Source organism: Phaethon aethereus, assembly GCF_964289735.1.
Source record: "Phaethon aethereus genome assembly, chromosome: 9".
Taxonomy (NCBI): domain Eukaryota; kingdom Metazoa; phylum Chordata; class Aves; order Phaethontiformes; family Phaethontidae; genus Phaethon; species Phaethon aethereus.
In genome coordinates this window covers 10,848,139-10,873,938 of record NC_138585.1, presented here as the reverse complement: position 1 = coordinate 10,873,938, position 25,800 = coordinate 10,848,139, and the positions used below count along the sequence as shown (strand labels likewise).

Genomic DNA, 25,800 nt, shown 5'->3' with positions numbered 1-25,800 from the left:
AGTTATTCCTAAGTGACTTTCCATTTACTTGGAGTTACATCAGAACAGCTGCAGATGGTGCAAACAGAACAAACTCCAATTTCACTGAATCCAATACTTCAGTCACATGACTGCTTAAACTAAGCAGCCAAAAGAAGAGACAGGAGAAAAATGAAGTACCTGGGCTAAACAGAAGTACCAAAAATAAAAAAAATAAAAAAAAGGGAAGGCTGTAGCTTATCCAGTAGCCGAGCATTAAGCAATGTTCTCCAATGTCTTCGGGTTCAGGCCTTTATGACCCTTATTCTTCTTTTTACAAATTTTAAAATTAAAATTACACCCTCTTTCAGAGAGCACTCCAACAATAGAAACCAATATGTATGGCAAATAAAGTTTCTATGCAAGCAGTGGAACCTCAAAAATGCCATTTGCACTTTTTCTTTAAATTGGACCACCAACAGCATCAGTGTCATTGACATCACATTTCATGTTTTCACAAGGTCAAGGACAAATGAATCCAGATGCAATCCAAAGACCCGCATTGCATATGTAATTCAACTCACCTTATTAACAATACCCTCAAAACAATCCCCAAGGAAGTGCTTATGAAGCCTTTCTCTGTACAGTGAGATTTTGTCACACATTATTAAACATCACTAAAAACAGTCTCCTGTGATATATGGAAAAACTTCTCAGCCAAAAGACAAAAATTCAGAAAAAGGATACTTTTGTTATGCTTAGGAAAATGAGCAAATACTAAACATTGTGCAAAAGTAAAAGACTTTATTTTAATACCATATTTGATTTTATAATTTCAAGCACTTAAGGACAAAAAAACCAACTCTAGTTTTGCTTTCCTAAATACATCTACATTCACCATGGAAGCCATTAATTCTTAAACCAGAAACATCTTTTGTTATCTAGTTACTGCTGATAGCCTTTTCAGTCACCAATCCTTGTTTGGGTTTTGAGTAATCCCAAGGTCTCCTGTTCTCCGTATACCCATAGAGCTTCCGCAGTGCCACACGGGCAGCTTCTTCCTCTGCAGCAAGCAGCGTTTCACCTGGACCTTCAGCTATAATCTTCTTATCACTTGGGGAAAAAACCCAAAAATTAAAAACACTTCCATCATGAAATCCTGAGCACTACTGCATGTCACGAATAAGGGCTGCTAGATTTTTTTTCTCTACCATGTCTGTGAACACCAAAGGTAATTTCTATATACACACAAATGCAACATTTCCGTTGGTCTTCCCTGCAAAGATAAGTGACTGTATATTCAGCAGCGGAAACTCAAATCAGAAATGCGTCCATTTCCTGGAAGAACACTACTCTGTTCATTTAGATTCCTAAAATATCACTGATTCTTTAGAGTGTTCAATCTGTTAGCCCTGTTAAAAATATGCAAATTTGTTACTTTCGGTAGCTAAAACAAAAAAGTTAAATGCTTCTGTCTTTTCTCCTCCCCTGGTAAGAAAGCATTTTGAAACCTCTTCAAAAAGATTCACAGGGAAGTCCTCTATGTTATGAAGTATGTACTCAGCTCCGTTTAATCAACATCTCTGAGCACTGAATAGGAACAGTTCGTGAAGGGACACCAGGGATTCCAGAAGAAAAATAATCAAAAGTTCCTTTATATATGATAAAAAAATCTTAGAAGGCATATAAACCAAAGCACGATAAATCAGAACAAGTTAACGCAATCTTCCCTTGCCTTTATCTGCAGCTTATTTAGTAAAGCAACAATAATGTGGGTTTTGGTGGAAGAAGGTCCTGTTCTGCTCCAGAGCAGCAACGTTACCTTGGGCAAGAGACCAGGACAGGCACCGGCCACACCCGACACAAGCGCACCAGGAACGACTGGCCATTCCTAAGTCTTGTCTGGATATAGACTTGCTCAGTCTGTATCTCAGCAAGACTCCTCTTGCCCAGTTTACAGTGCCTGTGGTTTGAAAACTAAAAACCTTCTCTGGAATATAAAATAAGGCTCTCTTAAATCCCACCTCCCTTGATGTCTGTGTCTCTTTACCCTTCCCTAAGCCCTGGATACAGTTGTGGTCCCTCCAAAGCCACTCAGTTACGCTATTCGCAAAGTTCCTATGTCAGGTCACCCAGAACATACACCCAGGCTCTCCTGTGTGCCTGATTTAGACTTTGAAGCCCTTTTGTCAGAGACTGTCTTTTTATCCATCATTACAGCAAGCTATTGCCAATGCCTAAATGGCTGATTTTCTATGGAAGTCACTGGAAGGTTCCTTCCTGTAATAACTTGACCAAAGAGCATGAGTAGAAAAGTAAAAGTCCATCTTCCCTCCTCCCCTCTCCCCATCTTAAATCCAGTTCACTTTAAATTAATATTGTACTAACCAGTACAACCCAACAAAGTACACTGGCAGAACCGTGCTGACTCCCAGCTGCCTGGTAATTCTTGGTTCTGGAGAAGAGATATTCCTCTTGGTCAGTTCTTCCACTAGTAAGCCCATAGGATTTACAACTTGCCAGATCTCAAACAGATCTTTTCCAATCAGTTGGGGAATAAGAAAATCCTAAACAAAAATATTTAGAAGTTACAATTAATGAGAAAGGTAGGTGAAGGCTCTAGCTTCTGGTATCTGCTAATAAAAATACAATATGAAGAGGCATTAATACAGCTGACAATAAGTTGCTGAAATGAATGATGAAACGGCTCCAGTGCCCCATCACAGCTAAGCACAGATAATCAGCGCTGCTATGCTCGGCAGCTCTGTTTCTGATTTAGCCACTGACAGGATGCACACCTTGGGAAAAGCCAACCGCCCAGACCTAAAGAAGGAGCAGCACCAGCCTGAGAGAGGGCTTATAACAACACTTAAGCACAGCTCTGAGCACGAGGTAAGCAACTTGGTGCTGCTTCCAAGCAAGAAGCTGTACATCAGAAGGGTTCTGCAAACAGGTTGAAAGGAATGTGCCAACCCACGGGACTTTCACCTCTTTGGATCCCTCTCTTACTTGTTAACTGCTACTTGCTCTTACAGAGACCTCTGAATGGTCTTGAATCAGAAATAAGAGTTTAACATTTCTCCACTGGAAAACTAGAAATAAGTGAAAAGGACGACTGAAAGGACTGTAGGCACTAAAACTACTTTGTAACACTGCATTTTAATTGAACATTTTTGTATGAAATATCTTGAGGTGCTTGCGCTCCTACATGCAAAACCTATGAACTCAGCCCCTCCTTTATATAAAATGTTTTTTTACAAATTTAAGATATATGTGACCTTACATGGAATGATTTCACTGATAGTATAGTGCATGGATTATAACACTTTCCCTTAACAAGTGTCAGCAAATATCTAAAATTTCACCATTATAAACCAGAAATACATGGTTTTATGTACTTGACCAGCCTGTGCTTCTTGAAGAAAAAAACCCCAAGCCACCAAAAACCCACAACCCCCCACCTGACCACCATCACTCCCCAACAGAAATTGTCTTGTTACAAGTATTGTCAAACTTCTGCCGGTCTGCCTGGATCTCTGGCCATCAAGGTACAAGACAGTATTTAATTTTTTTCCCTTGTAACTTCTGAGACCCTTAGATGTTATTGTTGTCAGTACAAAAATATATGATAAGTAATGACTTACCCTGACAAAGATCCTTGTTTTCTCAGGCCCACTGCTATCCAGCAAGGCTCCTATCACAGCAAAGAATGTCCTCTGTAGCACATTTGGTGGGACGGGAAACTCTCTGCAAAGCGTCAGGTCCTGTACAGACAGGTTTTGAGCCACGTAAGAAACAAGTTCCTGACTGGTAAGAAAATCAACAAGTGCTTCTACACCCTTTGCAGGTAAATCTGGGTAGGCACCTTCAAAGCACTGTGTCAGGTAAGAATGTGAAAAAGACATCCCTTGTTCAGCAAGTTTACTATTATCTTGTAGATTAAGAGCAACCGTTTCTTTGTCTAGCCCAAGTTCTCGGCGTCTTGCCTCTTCACTTTCAATATAACAAGAATTAACAAACGCAGTCTTGAGAAGATCCAAAGAAAAATTCTCATGTAGCCGGTGGCTAAAAGCTTGTATCTCTGCATGGTAATCCCAGTTGGGCTTCTCTGATCTACAGACATGGAAAAGAAAACAAATTCATAAACAGAACAAGAAGGCAGCCGTACTGCAAGCATCATGCCTTTCAGATGATCGAAAGGAAATGAAAATTTGTTTTTGAAGACCAATCCCAGTGTTTAAAAGCCCTAGTGTCAAGCACTGTCGGCTCGCGCATGGCCGCGGGCCTGCCACAGGACGGCTCCGCTGCCGCGTTCGCAGCCGAGACTACGCTGACCTGAGGAGCTAAAAGCATTCTGCTCGAAAGCGTGACGCGAAGGTGCTCAGACGTTTTGATTTCACCTATTACTCAGCCTCTTGCACTCCGACACCATCCTCCCCCCCGCCGCCCGCCCGCCCTCTCCTAACGGCCGGGCCGGCTCTCACCGCCGCTGGGGCGGTGCCTGCAGCCGCTGCTGCTCCAGGTAGGCGCGGAGCCACCGCTTCTTCTCGCGGGGCGGCGCAGTGATGAACGCGTGCCGCCTAGCCCCAGCCCCGGCCCCGGCCCCGGCCCCGGCCAGCAACGGCCGCGACGCCCGCAACAGCAGCCGACCGGCCATGGCAGCGGGTGCGGGTGGAGGAAAGCTCCCTCTCCTGTCCCCTCCAGGAAACACGGCCCCCTCCCCGCTAGTTCCGAGCGGAAGCGTTCCTGGCCGGGCACAGCACAGATCGGACGAGCGGCGGCGGAAGCGACTCTGGGAACTGCAGCTCCCGACGGGCAGTGCGCCGCGCTGCATGCCGGGAGAGGCCGCCGCCGTGGCGTCGTGACGAGAGCGGCAGCAGGAAGGCGCTCGCAGGCAGCGAGGCGGAGGGCCCCGGCGCGGCTGAGCCCTCTCTCAGGCAGTACCTCCCACAAAGTGGTGGCTCAGGGGCTGAGCAGGGGATGCTTAAACTGAGCGCGGCGCGTGGGGACACCAGGCGACGCTTCCCGTACCTGCGTGCTCGCCCCTGCGTGCAGGGGAGGGCATCCGGCCGCGCGCTAGCGGGTGCGCGCCTGCGGCGTGGGACTGGTTCGGTCCGTCACTACTACTTACTGCTGGGACTGAGAGTTTAGATGCGCCCTCAAATACATTTTCCTCAAATAATATTAAACAATGGTTTGGGTGAGTTTTTTCTGAGAGAGTTTTATTAAATATATCCGTGTCTCATACTCCATAGGCTTTTGATCACTCACACACTGACTTGCTTAAAAATGTACTTCATAGAAAAACATCTGCAAAATTAAAGCTAAAAAAACCCCGAACATATTGCACAGCTCTGGACAATCTGCATGTTAGCAAAGAATTCCTTTTATTATTTGACCTGGACATGTGCTTAAACAAAGAACATACCCATGAGACAGGACACACTCCTTGCATATGGCACACCTCAAACGACTCAGACTGAAGGAAAACTAGTGCAATCGTGTTTAATTGCATCTAACAACAGAACAATAAAAACTGCTTTTCATTCCTTTGTTTTTGTATTTTTTCCAAACCCATTCCATTTGTTCCCTTCCCACCACAACAAAAGATCACTGTCCTTACATTGCATGAAGCAAACGTCGTATCGGCCGATCCATATTTACATTGAAGCATGCAAGGGAAGATACTGCAAGTATTTGCAATGCAAATCTATTAAATATATCATAACTGAACAACAAGGTGTCCCTTTAACACTGCAATTCTATAGCCTTTATCTGTGGTGGAAGTTTCCAGTGTATGAATTACAAAACAGCATACAATTCAGAAACAGAAACAAAGAATTTTGCAAATTGTTTGTATTTCAACTATTAAATCTTTCCGAGAGCTGTATCTAGCGCCGAAACCAAAGCCAGCTATTGAGTAGCCAGAAAGCTACAGTAATTGAATACATGATCATTTCCCTTCTAGCACGCTCTTTGTTTTCTTCTTCCAGAAGTTGTAGACGGCGATTAAGTTTGATTATCTAAAAATAAATAAAGGCTTTTACTACTTCATTAAAAGTTGCCAGACTTTCTAATATTATCAACTGCTATGCTTTACATACCTGTCTCCTTAAGGAAGCAGCATCTACAACTGTCATGTCGTCCGGTGTTCCTTCAAGCGTAGTATCCAAGTTGGATAGACCGTATCTATCAAATATGGGAGATAGCTTAGCTGTCTCATGCATGCAAAGATTAGCAAGTACCATATTTTATCAACATTCTAGATGTTTTTAGTAGTGATGGAGAAACAAATTCTAAAACTTCTTCCCCCAGCTTTTACAGAATTGTCTCTTTCAGTAGGATCTTAACTGAATAAAGCACCAGCACATATGAAGTGGGCAAGTGCTGGACAGAATATGGGTTTATTGCTCTCCACATTTAAATCTTTTTGAAGATTCTCCATGCAGACAGACTTCTTGCTGTCACTTGGTCTCCCAAAAGACCATTTCCAGCCATTTAACTGATTAGTGAAACCTGAAAATTGCCTGAGCCAAAATGCCAAAGTTGCAAGAGACCTGGCAACAGATTGGAAATACCACGTGAAGACTTGGAAAGAATTGTGTCTTATGCTTGGTGCCTACTTAAGTATTAATCTCAGTAGGTGTCCACTTAGGATGATCTCAGTCACATTAATCTCAGTATTTCAGGCAGAGAACCTTGCAAATAAAGAGGCTAGTGCAGAGTCACTGCTTGCTGAACTGTGCATGCATTAGAAAGTTTGTTCCCAGAGTGCCTCTCAGTTTTGTTAATGTAGCGATTCAGAGAAGGCATTATTCTAACTCCAGGGCAAGTTAATTAAATATGGCAAATTTATTATCAGTTGGGAAGTGGCAGAAAGTCTACATAACGTATGTGTTTTGATCATCCAAGTGATCCTCTTAACCAGATTCTTTTCCAACAACTTACAGGTAAAAGCAGTTCCTGATGCTGCACCTACCACTGAGTTTCTCACTTCCCATCTTAAAACCTCAGTTCCCCTTGACTTGCTTTCTCATTAGGACGTATGGGCAACTGCTGCACGCAGCTTCAGAAATTGAACAAAATAATGTCAAGGCTACCAAATTCACAACAAAATACACCTAAAAGGATGTTGAGCATTTAATGACAGTTAACGGTCAACTTTGACTCATGTGAATAAAAGTAGAATTCCTGGAGCTTGCAGAATGCCCTTAAGTGCAGATACTACTTTAGCACTGCATGTTCTGTCACCACTCTCAGCAAACTTCTAGAGAATGCCCTCAGCTCAGGCAAGATTCCCACCCCAACAGACAACTTATCAAACGTTTCCCTGTATCATTGTTTGTTAATGTATCGCTTCTAAATGAGAATTGCTGTTTCTAGGTAAGAGTTGAATTAGTCTGGACGTAGGTAACAATGAGATCCTTGAGCAACACTGTATAAAAGACAGGAAGTTAATTATGTTTTGATCTATGTTTTTGGGGGTTGAATGGTATACAAGGAGAGGGAAACCTTCTCCAGGTGAGATCAGGATAAAAACAGCTTTTAGTAAGGGAACAGTCAAATAAGCAACTGTCTGTCAACAGAGTCATAGCTGTTTTAAAAACACAGTATGAGACAAAAAAAAAGTTTTGGCAACTCCTTTTGTTAGAAAAATTATTTCTCATGAAGGCCTTTTTTTTTTTATTCTAAGCAGAAATCAAAGAGTCACTTAACTATAATTTATGCTACTTACTACTTGTAGTTCTTTCAGTTTGGGCAATATTAAAAACCCTGAAACTGTTGGGGTTTTTTTAATTACCTCAGTGCTGTGAAGCTCCCATTGCTAACTCAGCAAAATTATTTCAAAATAAACCTAAGTAATTATGAAACAATTTGAACATTTCTACTGGTAAAAAAAAGTCTGAAGCTTTGCACGTGCACACACAAATCAAGTTTTCTTTACTACTACAGGTCCTCTGAAGGCCAAAGAGATTTCTGAGGAGGGTCTTTTTGTAGGCATTTTTTTTATTTTTAGTAGATAGTAAAAAAATCAGAAATCCCACCAGATCCACAGCATAGTTGTCCCTCACCATCTCTTGGGAAAAGCAGAGAGGCTCATAATTTCAGTGAGATGGGCACACCTCCCTCCCAGATCACATAAATTTCATATGTCACAATATATACCTGCTGCTCTACCAACTTCCAAACCATTCCAGGTATTACATCAAGAGGGTTGGCAGCAAGAAATTCCTTGAGATAATCTCTTGGACCATTACAAACACCGAATTCCTGAGTTAGATAAGAATCACTTGCATCAATCCAGCGTCTACGTAAGCACAAATGTGATTTCCACTTTGATGAAAACACAGAAGTGTAGTGGCAAATGGGAACAACAGTTGTGGAGAGGACTATTTTTTTCCTTCATCCTGACTATGAGATTACGTGTCAATCTTATATCCAGTTCCACTGAAATGATGTCAATCTGCCAAGATAATGGCAGTGAAAAGGCATCCAGCTACAACTAACAATCACAGGCATGTTGCTGACAACACCTGGAGAAAAATAAGGTGATGCAAGGCCAAGTTTTCTAGCAATAAAAATATGAAACTCACTACTAAATAGAATATACTTGAAGTGTACTGCTAATGTAATTTAAAAGACTCCCCTCACACATTGCTTTGAGTCAGAATTCTGCAGCACCTCGTATCTATTAGACAAGTGAGGTCTTTGCAGGAGACCTGGATGCGCAAGGAACAAAAGAAATATCTCAAGAGTTGAGAGGGAGAATAGAAGTGAGCATTGCGTTTTAAAATAAGGAGAGTGGAAACAGAAGTCTGAATTTTAGAATCTAAATTAGTGGATCATGACTAACAAAAAAATACCTTTACCTGGTGTTGTCATGATGAGGGTTAGAGGAAGTGGTAGCAGCTGACCCACCACGTAACACTGGCCTACGGCAGGTTTTTGTAGATAGAAAGCACAAGACACAAACAGGAAATGACAAACAGAGATAAGAAGTAAAACACACAGAACAAAGGGACATCAAAATACTTCCACTTATATTGTATAATGCTTCAATACGATATCTATTTATTTTGTTGTAAATTGCACTTTCATATTTCTCTTACTCAAATTTAGTCAGCACCGAATGTTTATGCAGCTGACACATATAGGCAAATTTTTGATGATATAGCTTCATTTATGGTAGACAAATAAACTCTGTCCATATCTCTATGTCTATCAGCCTTATAAAACAACCATGGGAAACTTCAGGTTTAAAAAAAAAATCTGCCCCCCCTAACAAAACACCACCTAACAACAACAGGGGGGGAAAAAAAAAAAAAAGGATCTACACATACTTATAAAAGCTTTTTAAACCATCCTCTCCTCCCTCTAGGGAAAGGGAAGACTTGTCTTGTCTGTATTCATCTACACTAGAGGTAATTCAGAAAACCTGGGCTAGTAGCCTAAGAACCATATATAGCCCAAAGAGAGGTAGATCCCCCCCAGAAGAGGTGACTAAAAGATTCAAGTCAATGGTATGAAGAGCCTTGTAAGTGTTGCTCTTTCAGTTTCTTTTCTTTTCCTTTCCTTTCTAGGCAGACAGGAAGAAAAGGTAGAGTTTTTTAAGTTGCTGCAACTACGTAATATACATTAACTTTGCAATAAGAAGTTACTGTGTCCCAATTTACAGAAGACACAAATACCAGCACCACCTTCTGACAAAGCTGGTACCATGTGTTTTCAGTACCTCTGGTAATGAGGCATTCGTGTCCCCCATCTATGATGTGTAAAAAAACTGTTCAAAAGCCTGAAATCTTTTTTCAACTTACTCCATTTTCACAATGCCAAGAGCAGATACTTGTACCATGCATTCACCCTACGTATACTCCAGGCTATAAAATTAAAGACAGAGAGAATCTAGGTATGAAGGTCTTTGCAGCAGGTACACGTACGAGGCAGAGGCTTGATGCTGAGGTGCCTGGGAGAAGACTCTGGCCTGGCCTGAGAACGGGCAAGAACCATGCAAAAACATCACAACCTCTAGCTCCGTTTAAAAGAATCAGGATCTAGGAGACTTAGCAAACTCTGCTACCCAGTACAGTACTTACTGGGACTAGATTCTACCCTAATCATCACCGTAAGTGCATACCACCGTGTTTCTCCATGTAGCACGCAAGATAAGCCAGCGTGATGTGTTTTACAAAACAGAAACCCCCGTTCCCAATACATATAATAAAAGAATACTCTTACCTAAATGCATGAGGTCTTGCAGAAAGTTATAAAAAAAATTATTCTGATTTTTTAATCTGAGAAATAATTCAGCTTGTCTAAAGTCTCGTCTGACAGATGCTAGAACTAAACAGTTTGAGAAAGCATAAGAAATTCAGCAAACAGCAGCTATGCAACAGGTAGCAGAATTTCTCTGCAGCATAAGACACCTGTAATTAATTGGCAGATTTGTGAATGCCAGCTTGCCAGTATCCAGCAGGCATTTCCCATGCCATCCGACACAGGATAACAACATCTGGATTTTGTGTAATGAGAACGATAGGGTCTCAAATGCAAGCTAAACTCTTGGCACCTGTGGCATTTTGTGGAAAACTTAAAAGTTTTACAGATGTTATAGAACTAACTAATCCACACTACCCTTCCCAAGGAAAGCCACAGGCTTGGAGGTTGCTGAGGGCTACAGCAAGGAACAGAACTAGAGCACTCTGGGATCTGTCCAAATCAGGAGCTTAATCTAAACTAAAGGCAAGTCTTTAATCCCACTTCCCAACACAGCTGAGCTGTTAAGAAGCTGCACATGATTTCTTCCTTTTCTTTGCAGTGCTCATTTTATTTCTTTACAGGTAGACCCCAAAGGATCACCAGAATATTCCCCTGCCTCTCCCCCACTTTTTAATTTTTTTGATACATAAAACCATGCAAGTAAATTATTATGTAGATCACAACGGCCTCGTAACTGGGATCACCTACCCCAAAATTAGCAGCAAGTTTTTTAGTAAATACAGAATGCGCAAGTATAGTATAGCCAAGCTACTAAATACATGGCCGCCTTTAAAAAACAACGCACAGGAGTACGTCAAAACTTTGAATTTTCTGGCTACTTCTGTCAATTCCATCCTAAATATTAACACATGATCAGAAGAAGCCGTAACTCCGAGGCCACGTATTTCACTGTAAGTACAGCGGCCGCCTGAAACATGAAGGGAATGCACAGTAATTCAATTTAATAACAGGGGGAGAACAGGCAATAAGGCAATGCCCAGATGAATCTGGTCCGTCTTCCGCCGCTTAGAGCGGTGCATGCAATGGCAATACCGCAGTGATGACACAATCATAAACACATGGTGCAGGAGGAAAACAACCAGGTGTGGACAATCTAGGTACCTGGGTCCAACTTCCACCTCTCTGTTCAGCAGAGGGAGGAGCTATGTTCACCTCTCACCGCACTTTAAAACACCTCTGGAAATCTCAGAAAGGCCGTGAGAATGAGCACTAGGACTTTACGGACACGTTCGGGACGTGAACTGGGTAAGAAGCTCAGCTTCTGAAGTACAGGAAGGATCGGTGCATTGAAGAATCAGTGACCGGCTGAAACTGCTCTCCTGGCTCGTCTCGGTGCTGTAAGCGGTTACTTCAAGGCAACAGGCTACTGTTTTTCCCAGGCTCCTTCACATTTGCAGACCCATTTCATTTTCTTCTGAACTATATTACACCAATCCGAAGTCATGCATAGCCCTCTCTGATGGTCTTAACTCATACCCCATTTTATTTCTACCATGAGAAGTATCATTAGCTTGCTCAATATAAAAAGTGATCTCGTAACACCTTAGGATATGATTATGTGGGTGAAGTTTGGCATTTAAGAAAGATAGTGGCTTTTTAGAAAGGGCTATTCTGAAAAAAAGAGAAGTACTAATAAATTTCTACACTTGTTTCTCCTAAATAAAAAGGTATTGACCCAAGAGATGAAGAATAGTTCAGATAAAGTACAGATTTCAACACAGCTCGATTCAGATATAAAACTGCCTTTTTTCCTGCATTTAAGACATCACTAAAATCTCCTTAAGTCCAGGGCATTTTTTTCGTTTGGTTGGTTTTTTTGTTGCTGTTGCTGTCTACAGCATAAAAGATCAGTCTTTAAAAGACACTAGGTATAGGCGCTCCAGTCATTTGGCAAAAACTGAAACAACAAAATGGTTAGAACTGGAAAACAAAACTGACCTATTGTCCTTGTCCAAGCTGAAGGAAATGCAAGAGTAAACAGACAGTGTAAACAGTAATCATTAAATTGTTGTCCATTTAAAGAACCTATTATGCGAGCAGTGCCGGCTAAACTAGGCATAATTCATTATCTGCAGCAGTACAATCAGCACCTACCGTTAAGCAGTTTTAGTAGTTTGGAAAATACTTTCAAAACAAAAAAAAGCAAGCCATGAAACAAGTTTAAAATATTTCCAGCCAGTAACACATAGTCAGATCTTTTTCAGTTTAAAAGATCTCTAGTATTAAGCATAAAATGTTAAAATAGGTAAGGTTTTGAGATAGAAAGCACGTTACACAGAGCAAAAGAACAGAGTGCAGGTTTGGAGCAATTTAAAATGAACAATATTTTGCAACCATGCAAGTGGATCATCCAAATTTCACATTCCTACGCCAGCTGTAGAGTAATGGTGGGTACCTAAACACCCAACCACAAAAAATACACTTTCACCTTATTGGAAAGTTCACTATTTCGGTACCTATTTGCTCATAGGCGACTAGAAACAGGTTTCCTGTTTCTTCTAGGAAGGTTAGTAAGAACACCTCAAAAATTACCCAAACCAAATGCAGCTTTTGAAGTACTGAGACCCCTAACACTGTCTGATAATTGAAGTAAGCTGAAAGTGTATGTATGCATGTATGTATGTTTTCCAGAATCCAAGAAAATATGGGCAAGAACATGCCTAATGGAAGCCAAGAATAAGATCTGCCAGCTTCACTGCAGACTGGGGAAAGGGCTAGAATTTCAGTCTGTATTTTAAGGACTCTTGGCACAGTATCCGTAAGCGTTATTATTCAGACAGTAGAATTCCTCCCTATCTGGGAGCTTTAATTTTGTAAAAGAAAACAAACTTGTAATTCCAGATAATTTTTAATATTGACAAGGCAAAAAAAAGGTATTGCTGTCCAACTGTTGTCAGGCATCAAAATTTTAACAGCTGCAGCCTGAAATTTCATAGACTTAAGCCAGGGTTAAGTACCCAACTTGCTGAATTTCATGGCAAACTACGCAGCTAATTTATTTTTGGGTTTTTTTGTTTCTTTTTTAAAATCCCAGGTTAAGAACATAGAAGCCAGCAAGACTGGAGTTCTATATGAATCAGGAACGTTAATATCGGCGTTTATATACTGCCAGGTCTGCAAAGGTGGTGAGCTACAGGAGGTGCCAGTTTGGAAAGTGACTGCTAACATACGGACATTCACAATAAGATTGGCTTGATAGTCACATTTTATTACCAAAACAACTAGAAAGCAAATCATTTAACTTCACCCTACAAAATACTGAGTGCTGCTGGGATGATTGCAGCCAGAGGCAGATGACAAATTTCAAAAGACCTCCTCGCACAGGCCACACTGAAGGGCTGCAGGAGGAACGAGCAGTTCCTCCCAATGTTCTTGCCAATTATCTCCTCTATTTTGACCTCTTGGCAAGCCCTAGAGGTCTTGGCTAGCCCTACATTAGAGACTGACTGTGTGCAGTTTTTACCTGAACCTCTGTGCTAGCATACTATTGGAATGAGTATTGCTTTTGGGAAATTAACCTTGCCGTTATTAGCCTTTTATAAATGTTTCTGTAGTGTTAAACATTTCTTGTAACGCTTCAAAATGCCAAATCAAAACAGTCCAAGGATACATCAAGTGGGCAAAACTCTACTGAAGAGAATGGAAATACTATACAATGATTGCCACGAGGCTTGTTTTGGCTCATTACCTCTCAAATTATCAGCTTATCCATAAAACCAGAGACTGCTTCAACCAGAGGAGCAACCAGCTTCTCAGTATACATTGCCTTTCTTGCTCTCAGCATCCAGCAAAGCGGTCACCACCAGTCATGTATCAACCAGAGATAGCTACTCCCAACGTAAACTGAAACCATCCTGACACATTATCAAAACCAGCATCTACAATGCCTGGCGTAATAGTCTACCCTGTTTCTGCACATTTGCTTTAATGCTTTATAACATCAACCCAATCTTATTGATTTGCACCAGTGCTCACCAACAGAATAGCAGAAGACAAGGGTAATAAATTTGCAGGCTCAGGGTCAAGTATTAATTGCAGGAAACACTGACAATCTGAGAACAGCAAAAATCCCTTGCAGTCACAGACTAACACTTCCTATTTTATTTGGAAGGAAACCAAAACAATGCTATATTTGACTGAAACAGAAGCATTTTGAAATGTGAATTTTGGACAATTAAATTGCTTATGAATAGTGAAAGCAAAGGAAAGCAAAAGCAAATAATTTCATCTCATTATTTTGTAAACAGAAACCAAACTCCACCGAAAAGGAGAAAAAAAAAAAAGCAGCAAAAGCTGGCAGAATCAGTGACAACCAATCACCTGCGGTTTTCATCCAGCACATCCAAGACCTGCTGGTAAGCCCTACGAGTGGAAGACTGGATAAACGACAAAATGCCACGAGCAGAGTAAAGATTAGTTCCATCTTCAGGTAACATATTGGGAGGACAGACACGAGCCTGCTGCAGTGATGGTGTCACACTGTTCGTACAAGCATAGTAAACGAAGAGAGAAATACTACAGTCAGATTTTAAATGAAAAAAAAAAACCCCTTTTTCAGACAGACCCCATTCCAGAATGCTTATTGCTTCCTTTTGGTTTACCCTTCTCCCACCACTATAAGGTAACATTCCCAAATTCCAGCAGTGTGGGATCATGAGCTACATTTATATATGTTCTTCAGAAACAAACACAAGCAATAATACAAGGACACAGTTTTGATCTGTTAGTTTTAGAAAGTCCTTGTCCAGCTAAATCTGTACCTGTTGAATTCAGCATTCTAGTCCTCGCTGACATCAATGAGAAAAGTGTTTTTACAAGCATTGCATTTTAAAAAAATCCTACCCATAATCTCTTTTCAAAATACAAGCTTTTTTCAATAAGGAGAATCTCACACAGAGCTTCTTCAACAAAAATTTTTCTTCAAGCTGTGACTAAAGATCAAGATAGTATTTTGATTTGCACGTGAAAAACGTTTAAAGGCTACTGCAAGAAATTGCAAAAAAAGCACAGAATTCATATCCTAGTGACAACAAATTACATGATCTAAGTTTTCTACTGTGATGCAAAAATAATAATTAAAATATATGATTGAAATTCAGACATGACTGTTTGGATCATACAAACCTCATCCCTATCAGGCAGAAATAAGTTTTGATAAACTGCCTTTGATTTGCTTGTGTTTCTTTACATTCAACCTGACTTTATCCACATTATCCTTCACGCATCAAGATTTATTTATTTTTTTTAAATCAGGAAACTTTAATTAAAGTTAAGTTGAGATGCTTTTTGAATAGGAAGTAATTCGTGTTAACTTAGTTGTAAATATTAACACAAATGCAAAACAAAGTGCGAGTCACTGTACCCTTTAAATCTTGGGATAGTTTTAATTCCAAGATTAGAATCGATAATTCAACACATTTCCTTTGATCTTGCCACTTATGCCTTGCTCCAACAGTTTTTGGAGTTAGAATGCCAACGTTCCCGCTTTTGGTATTTTTAAGAAATTAAGCACAGTGTTAGTGGCTGAGTGCTTGGAACCTGGTTTGATATTTGGATAATCTCTAGATGGGTCATAGTTCCATGGATGCTCTTTACTTTGAATAGAGTTGCTCTGCAACTGGCTGGCACCAAGATCGCAAAACTGAGTAAGAAAGAAAATGCAATCGAAAAGCTTGATCCAAAGCAAGTTACACAGATGTCACTTCACCCACAGAAGAGTTCACCCATCCTGTGCTTCAAGAGGCGTGCAAAGACAGCAGTGGCTCGTGTTTGACTGACACTGCTCAATATTTATTACCTAAACTTCATATACCTTTCCATGCTGCTGCAGAGTACATTTGGACAAGAGAAAGTAAAAAGGAGGAGACAAATAAATACCTACTTTGCTTCTTTACAGCTTTTATCACTCTCCAAGACTTGCAGAATCCATCCTTCTTTTACATTTATGGTGACTTCTACTTTGCAATCAATGATAGTGGTCACACCCACACATTTTACTCTTGAATTGCATTGGAAATGCCAATATTCACTAGAAAAATGTCAAGAAGCCGGGGCAAGTATGGAAATACTGCTGCTAAAGTGAATTTATGAGAATTTCTACTCCTTTGTGGATTTGCTGGCTTGAGGGAAACAACGGAAGAGCTGAAGGCTTGAACTCATAGTATGTTTTATATTAAAAGTAATTTTTCCAGTTCATCACTTCAGAGGTTTACAGAAGCTGATGAATGACAGCTTAAAAAAGGTAATAAACAGTATTTAGACATATTGCAAACAAGAAGATATTGTGGAATTCCTGTTGTCCAGAATGGTATTACTGTAAATACCACAGTGACGTTATTTGCATACAAAGTATTCTGTAGATACTGAAAAAAATCCCCAAAAACTATTTAACTAAAATTGCACGAAATTCTCTAGAAGAAAGTTACATGTGCTGATTAAATGGAAAGTGTATATAATAAGGAAAAAACAAGGCAGACTTCTGAACTAGGTAATTCTTAACCCCATGGTCTAGTCCCTGGACTACTTTATGCTTGTTGTTTTATAGGTGGCTTGTAAGAAAAGGCAGTTTCAAGAGATTACTTAATTCATTTTGAGATATTATTTAATTCTTACTTAAGAGAATATTTAGTTTAAGTGACTTCAATATTTAAGAGATTGTTTAAACCTATTTGTTCCTGGATATGAGCTAAACTGTACAGCTACATGAAGTTACTCAAATTTTCTCCATAAAGGCTATTGCTAATTTTAATAACCTCTTAAAGTGTATAGTTTCAGAGAGACCTCTCTCCCTTTCTGTCTGAAAGTGAGAATGATTCTATGATGGGCTCAAATATCACGATTAAGGAATTGGGAAGGGGAACACAAATAAAAAGACAAATTTTTCTTCTATCTTCCTTTTTCAGGATTCAAAATTATTGTCCTATAAACATGCGGTAGTCCCTTGGACTATGTCTGAGACCATGGAGAAGAAGTATTATGAAGCAAATATCTGATATACAAATTAGCCAAGATGACTCAGGAAAAAAAATATCTTCAACGTAAGGAAAATTCTCTGACATTTGGTATGACTACTTATCATTAGACATTGTGGTTATCGCCCTTCTCTCCTCCATTTGTAGTTAAATGGTCTTAGTCCTAGGTATGATATTGATTCAAATTTCTGAAAAGACTTCTTATACACAGCTCCAGCCACCCCTTTTAGCACTCCCTGGTTACAAACACCAGTCAGTTCCAGAGTTTGGAACTGAAACAAACAACATGGAATTACAGAAATTACTATGGAAGAGCACAGTAACACTCTACTATATGCAGACATTTAGCTTAGCAGTAATCTCCTCTAAACCTTCTCAAAACAGTTGTGATGTACGCAGGGTGTATTTCAGCGATTTCTCTGACTTACAGTTCTGGAAATATCAAATGAGAGGTAAACAGATTTAACGTATCAAGGTTACTTTAAATTCAACCACATAGACAGACTGTATTCTCGTTAAAGTTCTGCACACCATCACCTTTTTCCCCCCCGTGACATGCATGAAGAACAGAATTTCTCAAACTGTGAAACTGAACTCTCTAGAGAGATGTGTTTTTCTAAGGGAAGGGCTGCAGCAGAAATAAAATTTAAATGCTGTTTATGTTGGTGGTTTGTCGACTTCCAATGCAGAAGTGAAATCCTTGCATTAAAAGTTGGCTGGCAATGGCCAACAGAAAGCTTTGTTTCTCCAGCTATTCAAAAACAGCCAAAACCCAAAGAATTAAACAGACTAAAGCTATTTTGAAATTTAATTTTTCTATACAAATTGGTTCTTAGTTGAAACTGTCCCTTTCCTTTTGCTGCCAGGTATTTTTCCCTATGTTCTTTACACAGCAAAATGATGTGGCAAAGTTTGAGAAACCCTGAAGCAAAATTAGAAACCACACATTCAGTGTAGCAAATTTTATTTCCGTTTCCAATTTTGTATTCTAAACTGCAGATACTTAGTCAGAAGATTAGTATTGCAGAGAGCTACATAATTAGACACACTCTTGATTTTCATATACCAGGTAACATTTAGGCTTACGTGCAATCCTTAGTCGAAAGAGGTGACTGGAACCGTGGCATTTTATTTCTTGGGACAGTATCTGATCTGTGCCACCTTGAATAATAATTGTAGTCTCTTAAGTAAGCATCCTTATAAATAGAGGGATTGTAATTTAGAGAGCTGTCATTATTGCTAAGCAGACAGATAGTTATTGTACAAGTAGGCGCCTACTTGTTAGTCTCAGTTTTTCTAAAAGCATTTGAGAGCTCTGTCTTTAGTGAAGGCCAACTCCCGAAAAATTCTTGGAACTGTCTCTGCATGCAGAGAAAAACAACAGAAAGGAAACAACTACTTGTGCCAATTAGAGAACACTGTGATAGGGAGCCCAGCCAGCTCTTTCACTTCAATCTGACAATCTATTCCAGAATGTTTAATTTTGTCACTTTGTAGGTCAAGCACTAGAATTTTGTGCAGTACATCTGAACGTTTTGTTCAAGGAGGACAATAGCATCCCAGATTAAAACTTGGGTATCATAGTCCTATTTAGAAAACAAAGACTTAAAAGGCAGTGCTCCATGTGCCTTTTCAATGGGCTCTGAGGCATGATATGAACTTAAAAGTCAAGGTGGTTTTGATGAAGCAGCAATTTATCATTACAGTAATTAGAACAAAAATAATTTTTTTCTGCCAAGAGCACTGGAAAAAAGAACTTTAATAGCAGGGGGTTTCTTGTGGTTTTGTACCACTGGAAAAACTATCATTTCTACATGGTAAAGAAATTTCAGTGTGATACAAATGAGGTAACAGGTGTACAGAACTACAAAAACTACATTTTCTGTAGTGCTAAATTCTACTAAAAATGTATTCTTTGCTACTTCAATGGTCTAATTTGCCAGCAAGGAAGCTAAACTTAGAAGACATGCATCATATTTACAACGAACCTCTAATAGAAATAGTAGTCCATGAGCTAGGTGATACCCAGTACCGCCTAAGGTAGTATCATTTACATCAAGCGGGTTGGTTTGCTTGTATTGCCTATTTTGAGCCACAAAATAACATTTCACTGTGGTAGCTACTTAGAGAGGCTACCCATGTGGAAAACGGAACACCAGGTTATCAATTTTGTTTGTAGAATCGCTACTTCTGGTTTTATTTACATGAAACTTGCAATTTTTTTTTGCAGTTTACAGTGTATGTCCTGTGGGCCTAAACCGTGAGGCAACAGGAGCCGAGAGAGACCTTCTTCACCAAGTACAAAAGGCTTGGCTTTCCTGCATTTGTGCGAACCACACAAGTTCCACCATGAACATGGTGTTTTCATAATCTAAATTCACAGAACGTTCTCCTGAGCGTTAGCCAGGTAGAGAGTCACATTCTCCACCTGGAGATTGACAAAACCTGGATGAGGGAGAAATGCCAGACTCAGCGTCACTGGGAGTGCCAGAGGGTGTTCAAAGTGATCTGTTTTTTTGGATCACACCGAGTCAGAAGAAGAAATGATGACAGAAAAGAACCTCAATGATTTCAAAGCAGATGATCTACAGATTAGGCACAGCGTAACTTCTGTCATAAGAAAACAAGTACTTAGGAGGACAAGAGACAAACGAAGTTCTACTAAAATACATTATCTGCAGATCAGCAAGTGTGGAATGCTGCAGTGAAGATAGCTAGCTCCCTCCAGATGAGCGGCGGAGAGCGCAGATACAGCAGGCTTAATATTAGCTAGCTGTTATTTTTCACACAAACAAAAGAGAAGAGATTCTGGATCAATCTAGTTTATATCATTTTCCCCAAAAGACACTCATAATGGAACTGCTTGGCATCAGAAGTTTGATTTATTTGACAGACATTATGCAGGCACTAGCAAGGGCATCAAGAGAAGAAAACTGATCTCCAGATGATTCCTAATTTCCTGGCTTTTGTAAACGATGAACTGAGTCATGCAAGCTACCAGTTCTATGTTCACTGATCACATAAATTGACAGGATTCCAGGTGCATGTTGTATTGCTAAGCCTCTGAAGGACTGCTAGTAGATTAATAAACTGTGACAGCAAATAATATTCAGACCATTTTATACCAGTAATTCTATATATAGCTACTGAGCGACAGCAAAGCACACAGGAGAGTTTTACAGATTTTGGATTTTCAGATTGAAGAAGTCCCAACATCTGTGAGAAATCTGACAGGAACTGGACACAGCCAGTCAGAGCTATCTTCTCAGATGGCTGGCTGGGCTGACAGCCCATGATTTTTGGGAGACTAAACTAACCTGGGGAGCAAGGATAAAGTGAGTTCAAGAAATCGCAAGAATTCATACAGCATCTGTTTTTCCTTTAAGTGCAATACGTCAGGCTGGGAAAGCAGAGCTGGTAACATCGAAGGGGTAAACTTTTTCACACGGAGCTTCCATCACACGAAGACTATTCCAGCACGCACCATGTGCGGACTATCCCATAGGCACGTGAAGGCCATTCCTGCAGTGAAGTTCTCGTACGTCCAGTCCAACAGGGCGTAACTGGATGACTGATACCACAGGGAACTTAGGCACTTAGTAGGCTGCTAGAACATTGGGAGACCGAGCTGATCAGGACCTTAAGGACGTGAATCTGATTTTGCCAGCTCAGTGAATATATATGACTCGGAAGACTTGAGTACCTAGACATGTGCAACCTGTAAGCTTGTATGAACCAAAAGTCTGATTAAGTAAGAAGAGGAAGATTTGCAACAATATTTCCATGAAGATCTGGAGGAAGAGAAGGAGAATTACATGTCTGGAATATGCATCAGAGTGCACAGCACCAGTTTTAGACTCACTAAGAGGTAGACAGATGTGTAGTACACATAGTACCTTCTAGTGCCCCTGCTGTAAATAGAAGAAAACAGACATTTCTAGGACATAATTCACTTGATCTATTTTAGACTAAAAATAGGTAGACCCCAAGTAGGTCATGCACTTCTTTTCCTCTAGTTAGTGAAAATTGAGTTTATGGTGATTTAGCAATAGTGTTATACATTCTACATTGGGACAGATGAATCCCAACTTTTAGGTCTTAAATCTAAGATCCTTTCAATAAGAGTAAGTATTCTTTATGGTAGGTGTATTAGGAATCTTTTATATATGTATCAGTTTTAAGTGTTACACTGCAAAATCAGTTACTGCCAGGTAGAAAGATGCTGTCACTCAGAATAAACTGTGATTACTCAAAGACTATCATATCTAATAAAAATATCCAGACCTGTAGGTCTTCAGAAAGCATCATAAGAACTGCTACCTCAGATGGTATCACTAGATGAAGTTTCCAATTCTAAATGCTACTTGACATTTTGGTCTCGAAAGGTTAAGTTATATACTCACAGATTCCAATATATTAAGTACATTAACATCAGAGAAAAATGACTTATTCAAATATTTATGAGAAATACACATATTCCTTTTTCTATGGATGAAAATCATTACATAATATCAACAGGGAGAGAACCGGAAACATTTTGATGCACAAAGAACCCAATTTCCTGAAAGCTTGGGGTGGGGGGAGGAAGGGAGAGGGGGCATATTTTACCAGCTCAGAAACTGAAAAATCTCCTGAAGTAACAATTCACGATAACTGGTGAAACCAACCGTGAGCCCACAAACACTCCCACCCATCCACTGCAAGAAAATACTTCACAAATGACTCGCTTCACTAAACAAAAAGCAAAGAAATTAAGAAAAATGCTGGCCTTCTAATATTTAAAATTATGTACTTGCCACAACATAAAAAATACTAGTTGGATAAAACAACTAACAAGGAGATAAAGAACAAAGGAAATATGTAACAAAGCTGTACTTGTGTCCCTGCACCCCGCTGCTCTACTCACATGGAATCATTTCGGGCCAGCTGGCCATTCTGTCGAGTGGCGTTTTCGCTCATGGAACGTTCTCTCTTCAGTCTTCCCACTGAACGGACCTGTGGAAAGGGGAGGAGGAGGGAGATAAAAGACAGGGAATTCCAGGAGGTACTTAATTACTTGCACTGGAGATTTGTAAGTTAGGTCTGCCCTCAGATACAAAGGCACATTTTCATAGGTTTCACAGTGATTAGGAAGAAAACAACTGATGACAGGATCTGATGCTGGTACATGTAAAAATCAAGGTCCACAGTTATTGCAATCCTTTTGGTATCTATCCATATGATCTGATACCAAAAGTACAAAAAAAAAGATTTTTGAGTATGTAAGGAAGCAATATTACGTTTAATATTGCTTCCTATCACTAGAGATAAATATATTTCTACTATAGTTTATGAGTCTATAGAATATGCAGCTTCATAAACATTTTTCCGTTTTTAAGGTGTCAATTACACATCATCCTCCCGGATGCCAATGTGATACCATTCTTTGAAGTTGGTTTTCAGAGTTCTGTTAAAGCTCATTAATTCTATGTGCCATCATATCGTCTGGCCATGAAATCCAAAGGTTAACTATACACATTAAAAGAATCTTAGTTTGTTTTCTGATAACCTGCAAATTAAAAAAAAAAAACCCACCTTTCAGCTTTCTCTCCAATCAAAAGGGTTTTTTTGTTAAAAGTATTTTAAGTAGTTCTAATTATGGCTTTATGTCTGTAGTAAGCTTACTAATCATGGCGATGCCTAGCCACCTGCCACTTAAAGATGGAACTTCAAAGTCGTAATTAGAACTACACAGTGCTATTCAAAATATTTTTGCATTTTCCCAACTTATGTTAGCACCAAGTAGATCTGCACCACAGTAGAGAAATCATTGGTCATTTCACATTCTTTACCAGAATGCTTTTCAACTAAGCAAAAAGCAAAATAAGTACTAGCCTCTTCATTTTGAGGTGTCTGCTGTGGAGGTTTTTCTAGGTCCAAAAAATCTAGCGGTCGATCACTAAGAGAAATAACACGGGGAGGAGTTTTCAATGCCAGTGGTTTGAATGGAGTAGACTGAAGAAGGTCAAGGTCTGGTGGTCTGGAAAGTGGAATGTCTTCACTATTACCTGCAAGAACATCGGTTGTCAATAGAAAGCAAACTGTTCTGAGGCCTGAGGGCTAAAGTTCAAAAAGACTTAAGTTACTTCCCCTGATTATTCCAAATAATTAAGTATACCTTTCTTTAACAGGGCTTGTATGTTGAAAACAATGGTTAAAGCTCTCATGAAGACCACACTGACACTTATTTGAGCAGTTTCTCTGAGAAAATGATCCTGAGTAATCCTGAGCAACATCAACTGTTATTGCACGTGAGGGCACTTTTAATCTCAAGACATAGTCCTATTAAAGGTGTATGTATTTAGAAATACAGCGACTGGGGATGTGAAGATGTCACTCTTTCAAAGCATAAAATATATGCATGTCACACGTTTTGAAATTTGTAAGGCCTTCAGCAGTTCCAGGGCTGCACTGTAAAGCCCGTGACCATAAATACTAAAGAAGCATTGATAGAGTCCACCAAATAATAGACAGATCGTTAACATAATCAGCATTCTGATTATAATCAAACACATTTTGCATGGCTAATATATCATCCCCAATATAATATAACATCCCCAAAACTTGTTATAGTTACTTTAGCTTACAGTTAATTAAGAAAAATCAGGTGTAAATCTATAAACACTTTTTTTTCTCCAGAAATGGTTTAGTAAGATGAAAAGTCAGCAATCAAACTTTCTGTTCATAATTCATTCATTAACTATCTCCACTACAAGCTATACCAAAACTATTCATGAAATATTTTCAGAGTTTAAGAAAATTCCTAAGTCAAAATTGACGAGCAATAACTGTTTGAAAACTAGATAGCATTTTACTGGTTTACTTTTAAAAATATATCTATATTGATATATTTTTGTCCATCCAGAAATTTGGGGAACTAACTTAAATTTTGCCAGTTTTTCTTCTATTGAGATGCAGACATACCTGCCACTACAATCCGCTCTGGAACCTGCATAGTTACGCTGGCATTTGGAAATCCTTCTTGGACGCCCTTCTCAAGGTCAGCATTTTGAGGAGCTACTTTGAGTTTTTCTGGGACCCTCATGCGCTGACTGATTCCTTCGGTGTATTCCATTTCGTACTGAAGGCGATTAATTTCTGCCATCTCGGCAGCTGGAGATGGGAATGCAGCCCCACTCATTCTGGCAAAAGAAAACCAAAAGCTGTAATAGCAATACAAGAAACCAGCAGAAAGCGTGCAAGGGAAGCTCTTTGTACTAGGCAAGTGTTAGATGATCCTAACTGAACAGACTTCCTTAGAGAAACAAATTAGACAGCGAAGCTCACAGGAAGTATAGTCACAAGGGGCTGAGAGTTGAGGGCAATGACAGAACAGCAATGCTGTAGGCAACACTCAAAGCTGCACTGAGGGTCCTCAAGCTGAACGCTGACAAAGAACCCTAGAAATTCTGCGTATTCCCTGCACTGGCTGGCAGAAAAACAAACCAACAAACAAACAAAAAAAAACATTGGCAGGACTGGTAAGAAATCCGAAATATCGATCTGTATTTACACAGATCCAGTGCATCTCTACTTGAGAAAATGGATGAAGTCTTACAAAACTGCATGTTGAAGTATGGGAACAAAAGAAAGAGCTGGTCTTGGGCAGCAGCCTTCTGCTCACTGTCAGTCGCCCAGCTCTCACTCCATCTTACAAGGACAAAGTTCCTTATCAACAGCCTGGCAAATCAGCTTGAAAACCTAGCATATTCATAACCCACTCCCACTCACAAGCAGTTCTGTAAACTTCTTGCTTCTGAAGGTTTCTGTAAATGAAAATCTTACTTTTGCAGAACAGACGCAAGATGGGCAGAGAGAGAACAAGACTCTTTTACACTTTTACACTTAAAAAGGCTTTGCCAATACTTTATGTATACATTTTCCTAGAAAAGGAAGGGAACGTTCCTATGAAGCAGCGGGGGAATTTCCTAGAAACTGGGCTGTGAGAACCTTACTAATATGGCAGTTGCTGGGAGTCGTATCGAAGACAAAGACCAAGATAACTGGGTTTTTTTGAGGTTAGGTTGACAGAAAAAGAAATCCTAGAGCCGCACTTGGAGGTGGGCTGGAAAGGGGCTGCTGGTGGAAACTGTGGGCTGGAAAGGGAGCTCGGACAGCTGAGAGAAATTGTTCACCTGGGCAGTGGCTAGCGGACCTTGTTGGTAGCTCAGGCTGGGATTATGGTTAGGGGCTCAGTTAAGAGAGAGAGACATCCTGGAGCTGCAGATGGAGCAGGGCTGGAAACGGGCTCCCAGAGGAAACCAAGAGCTGCAAGGAACACTCGGCTGTGAGAAACTTTTCATCCAGGCAATGGCCGGGGGCCTTGTCAACTGCTCAGACTGAGACGACTGTTATTTTTAGGGTTAGGACTGAGAGAGATACTTATTTCTATACATATATGTACACATACAATATGTAAATGTAGCAAATTCGCCTATGGGAAGCATAGCTTACTCTAGCAAGAAATCTTTTAGTGGTATTGCTTGAAGTAGTTCCCTAAATGAAGTCCTCTATCCTGGCAAAAAGGCAGGTTTTGCCACTATAATTGCAACTA

At 39.9% G+C, this 25,800-nt stretch overlaps 2 protein-coding genes across 8 annotated transcripts; both read right to left on the bottom strand.

Annotated features, from left to right (window-relative positions):
- Positions 1-705: 705 nt before the first annotated feature.
- Positions 706-4,615, bottom strand: MRPL44 (mitochondrial ribosomal protein L44; the record flags this gene model as incomplete). The annotated part of the gene is made up of 4 exons (XM_082003620.1): positions 706-1,071; positions 2,347-2,525; positions 3,603-4,071; positions 4,443-4,615. 4 exons carry the CDS (start codon positions 4,613-4,615, stop codon positions 900-902), a joined length of 993 nt encoding a protein of 330 aa, XP_081859746.1. The 3' UTR covers positions 706-899.
- Positions 4,616-5,849: 1,234 nt separating this feature from the next.
- On the bottom strand, positions 5,850-24,384 carry MFF (mitochondrial fission factor; the record flags this gene model as incomplete). Of its 7 annotated transcripts, XM_082003518.1 has the most annotated exons (8): positions 5,850-5,981; positions 6,063-6,147; positions 8,829-8,891; positions 14,557-14,715; positions 18,294-18,368; positions 22,114-22,202; positions 23,082-23,254; positions 24,171-24,366. In XM_082003518.1, 8 exons carry the CDS (start codon positions 24,349-24,351, stop codon positions 5,850-5,852), a joined length of 957 nt encoding a protein of 318 aa, XP_081859644.1. The 7 variants fall into 7 exon arrangements, with proteins under 7 accessions (XP_081859644.1, XP_081859645.1, XP_081859639.1 ...); XM_082003519.1 differs by lacking the exon at positions 18,294-18,368 and having other exon boundaries at positions 24,171-24,384; XM_082003513.1 differs by lacking the exon at positions 18,294-18,368 and having other exon boundaries at positions 14,557-14,598; positions 24,171-24,351.
- Between the last annotated feature and the right edge of the window lie 1,416 nt (positions 24,385-25,800).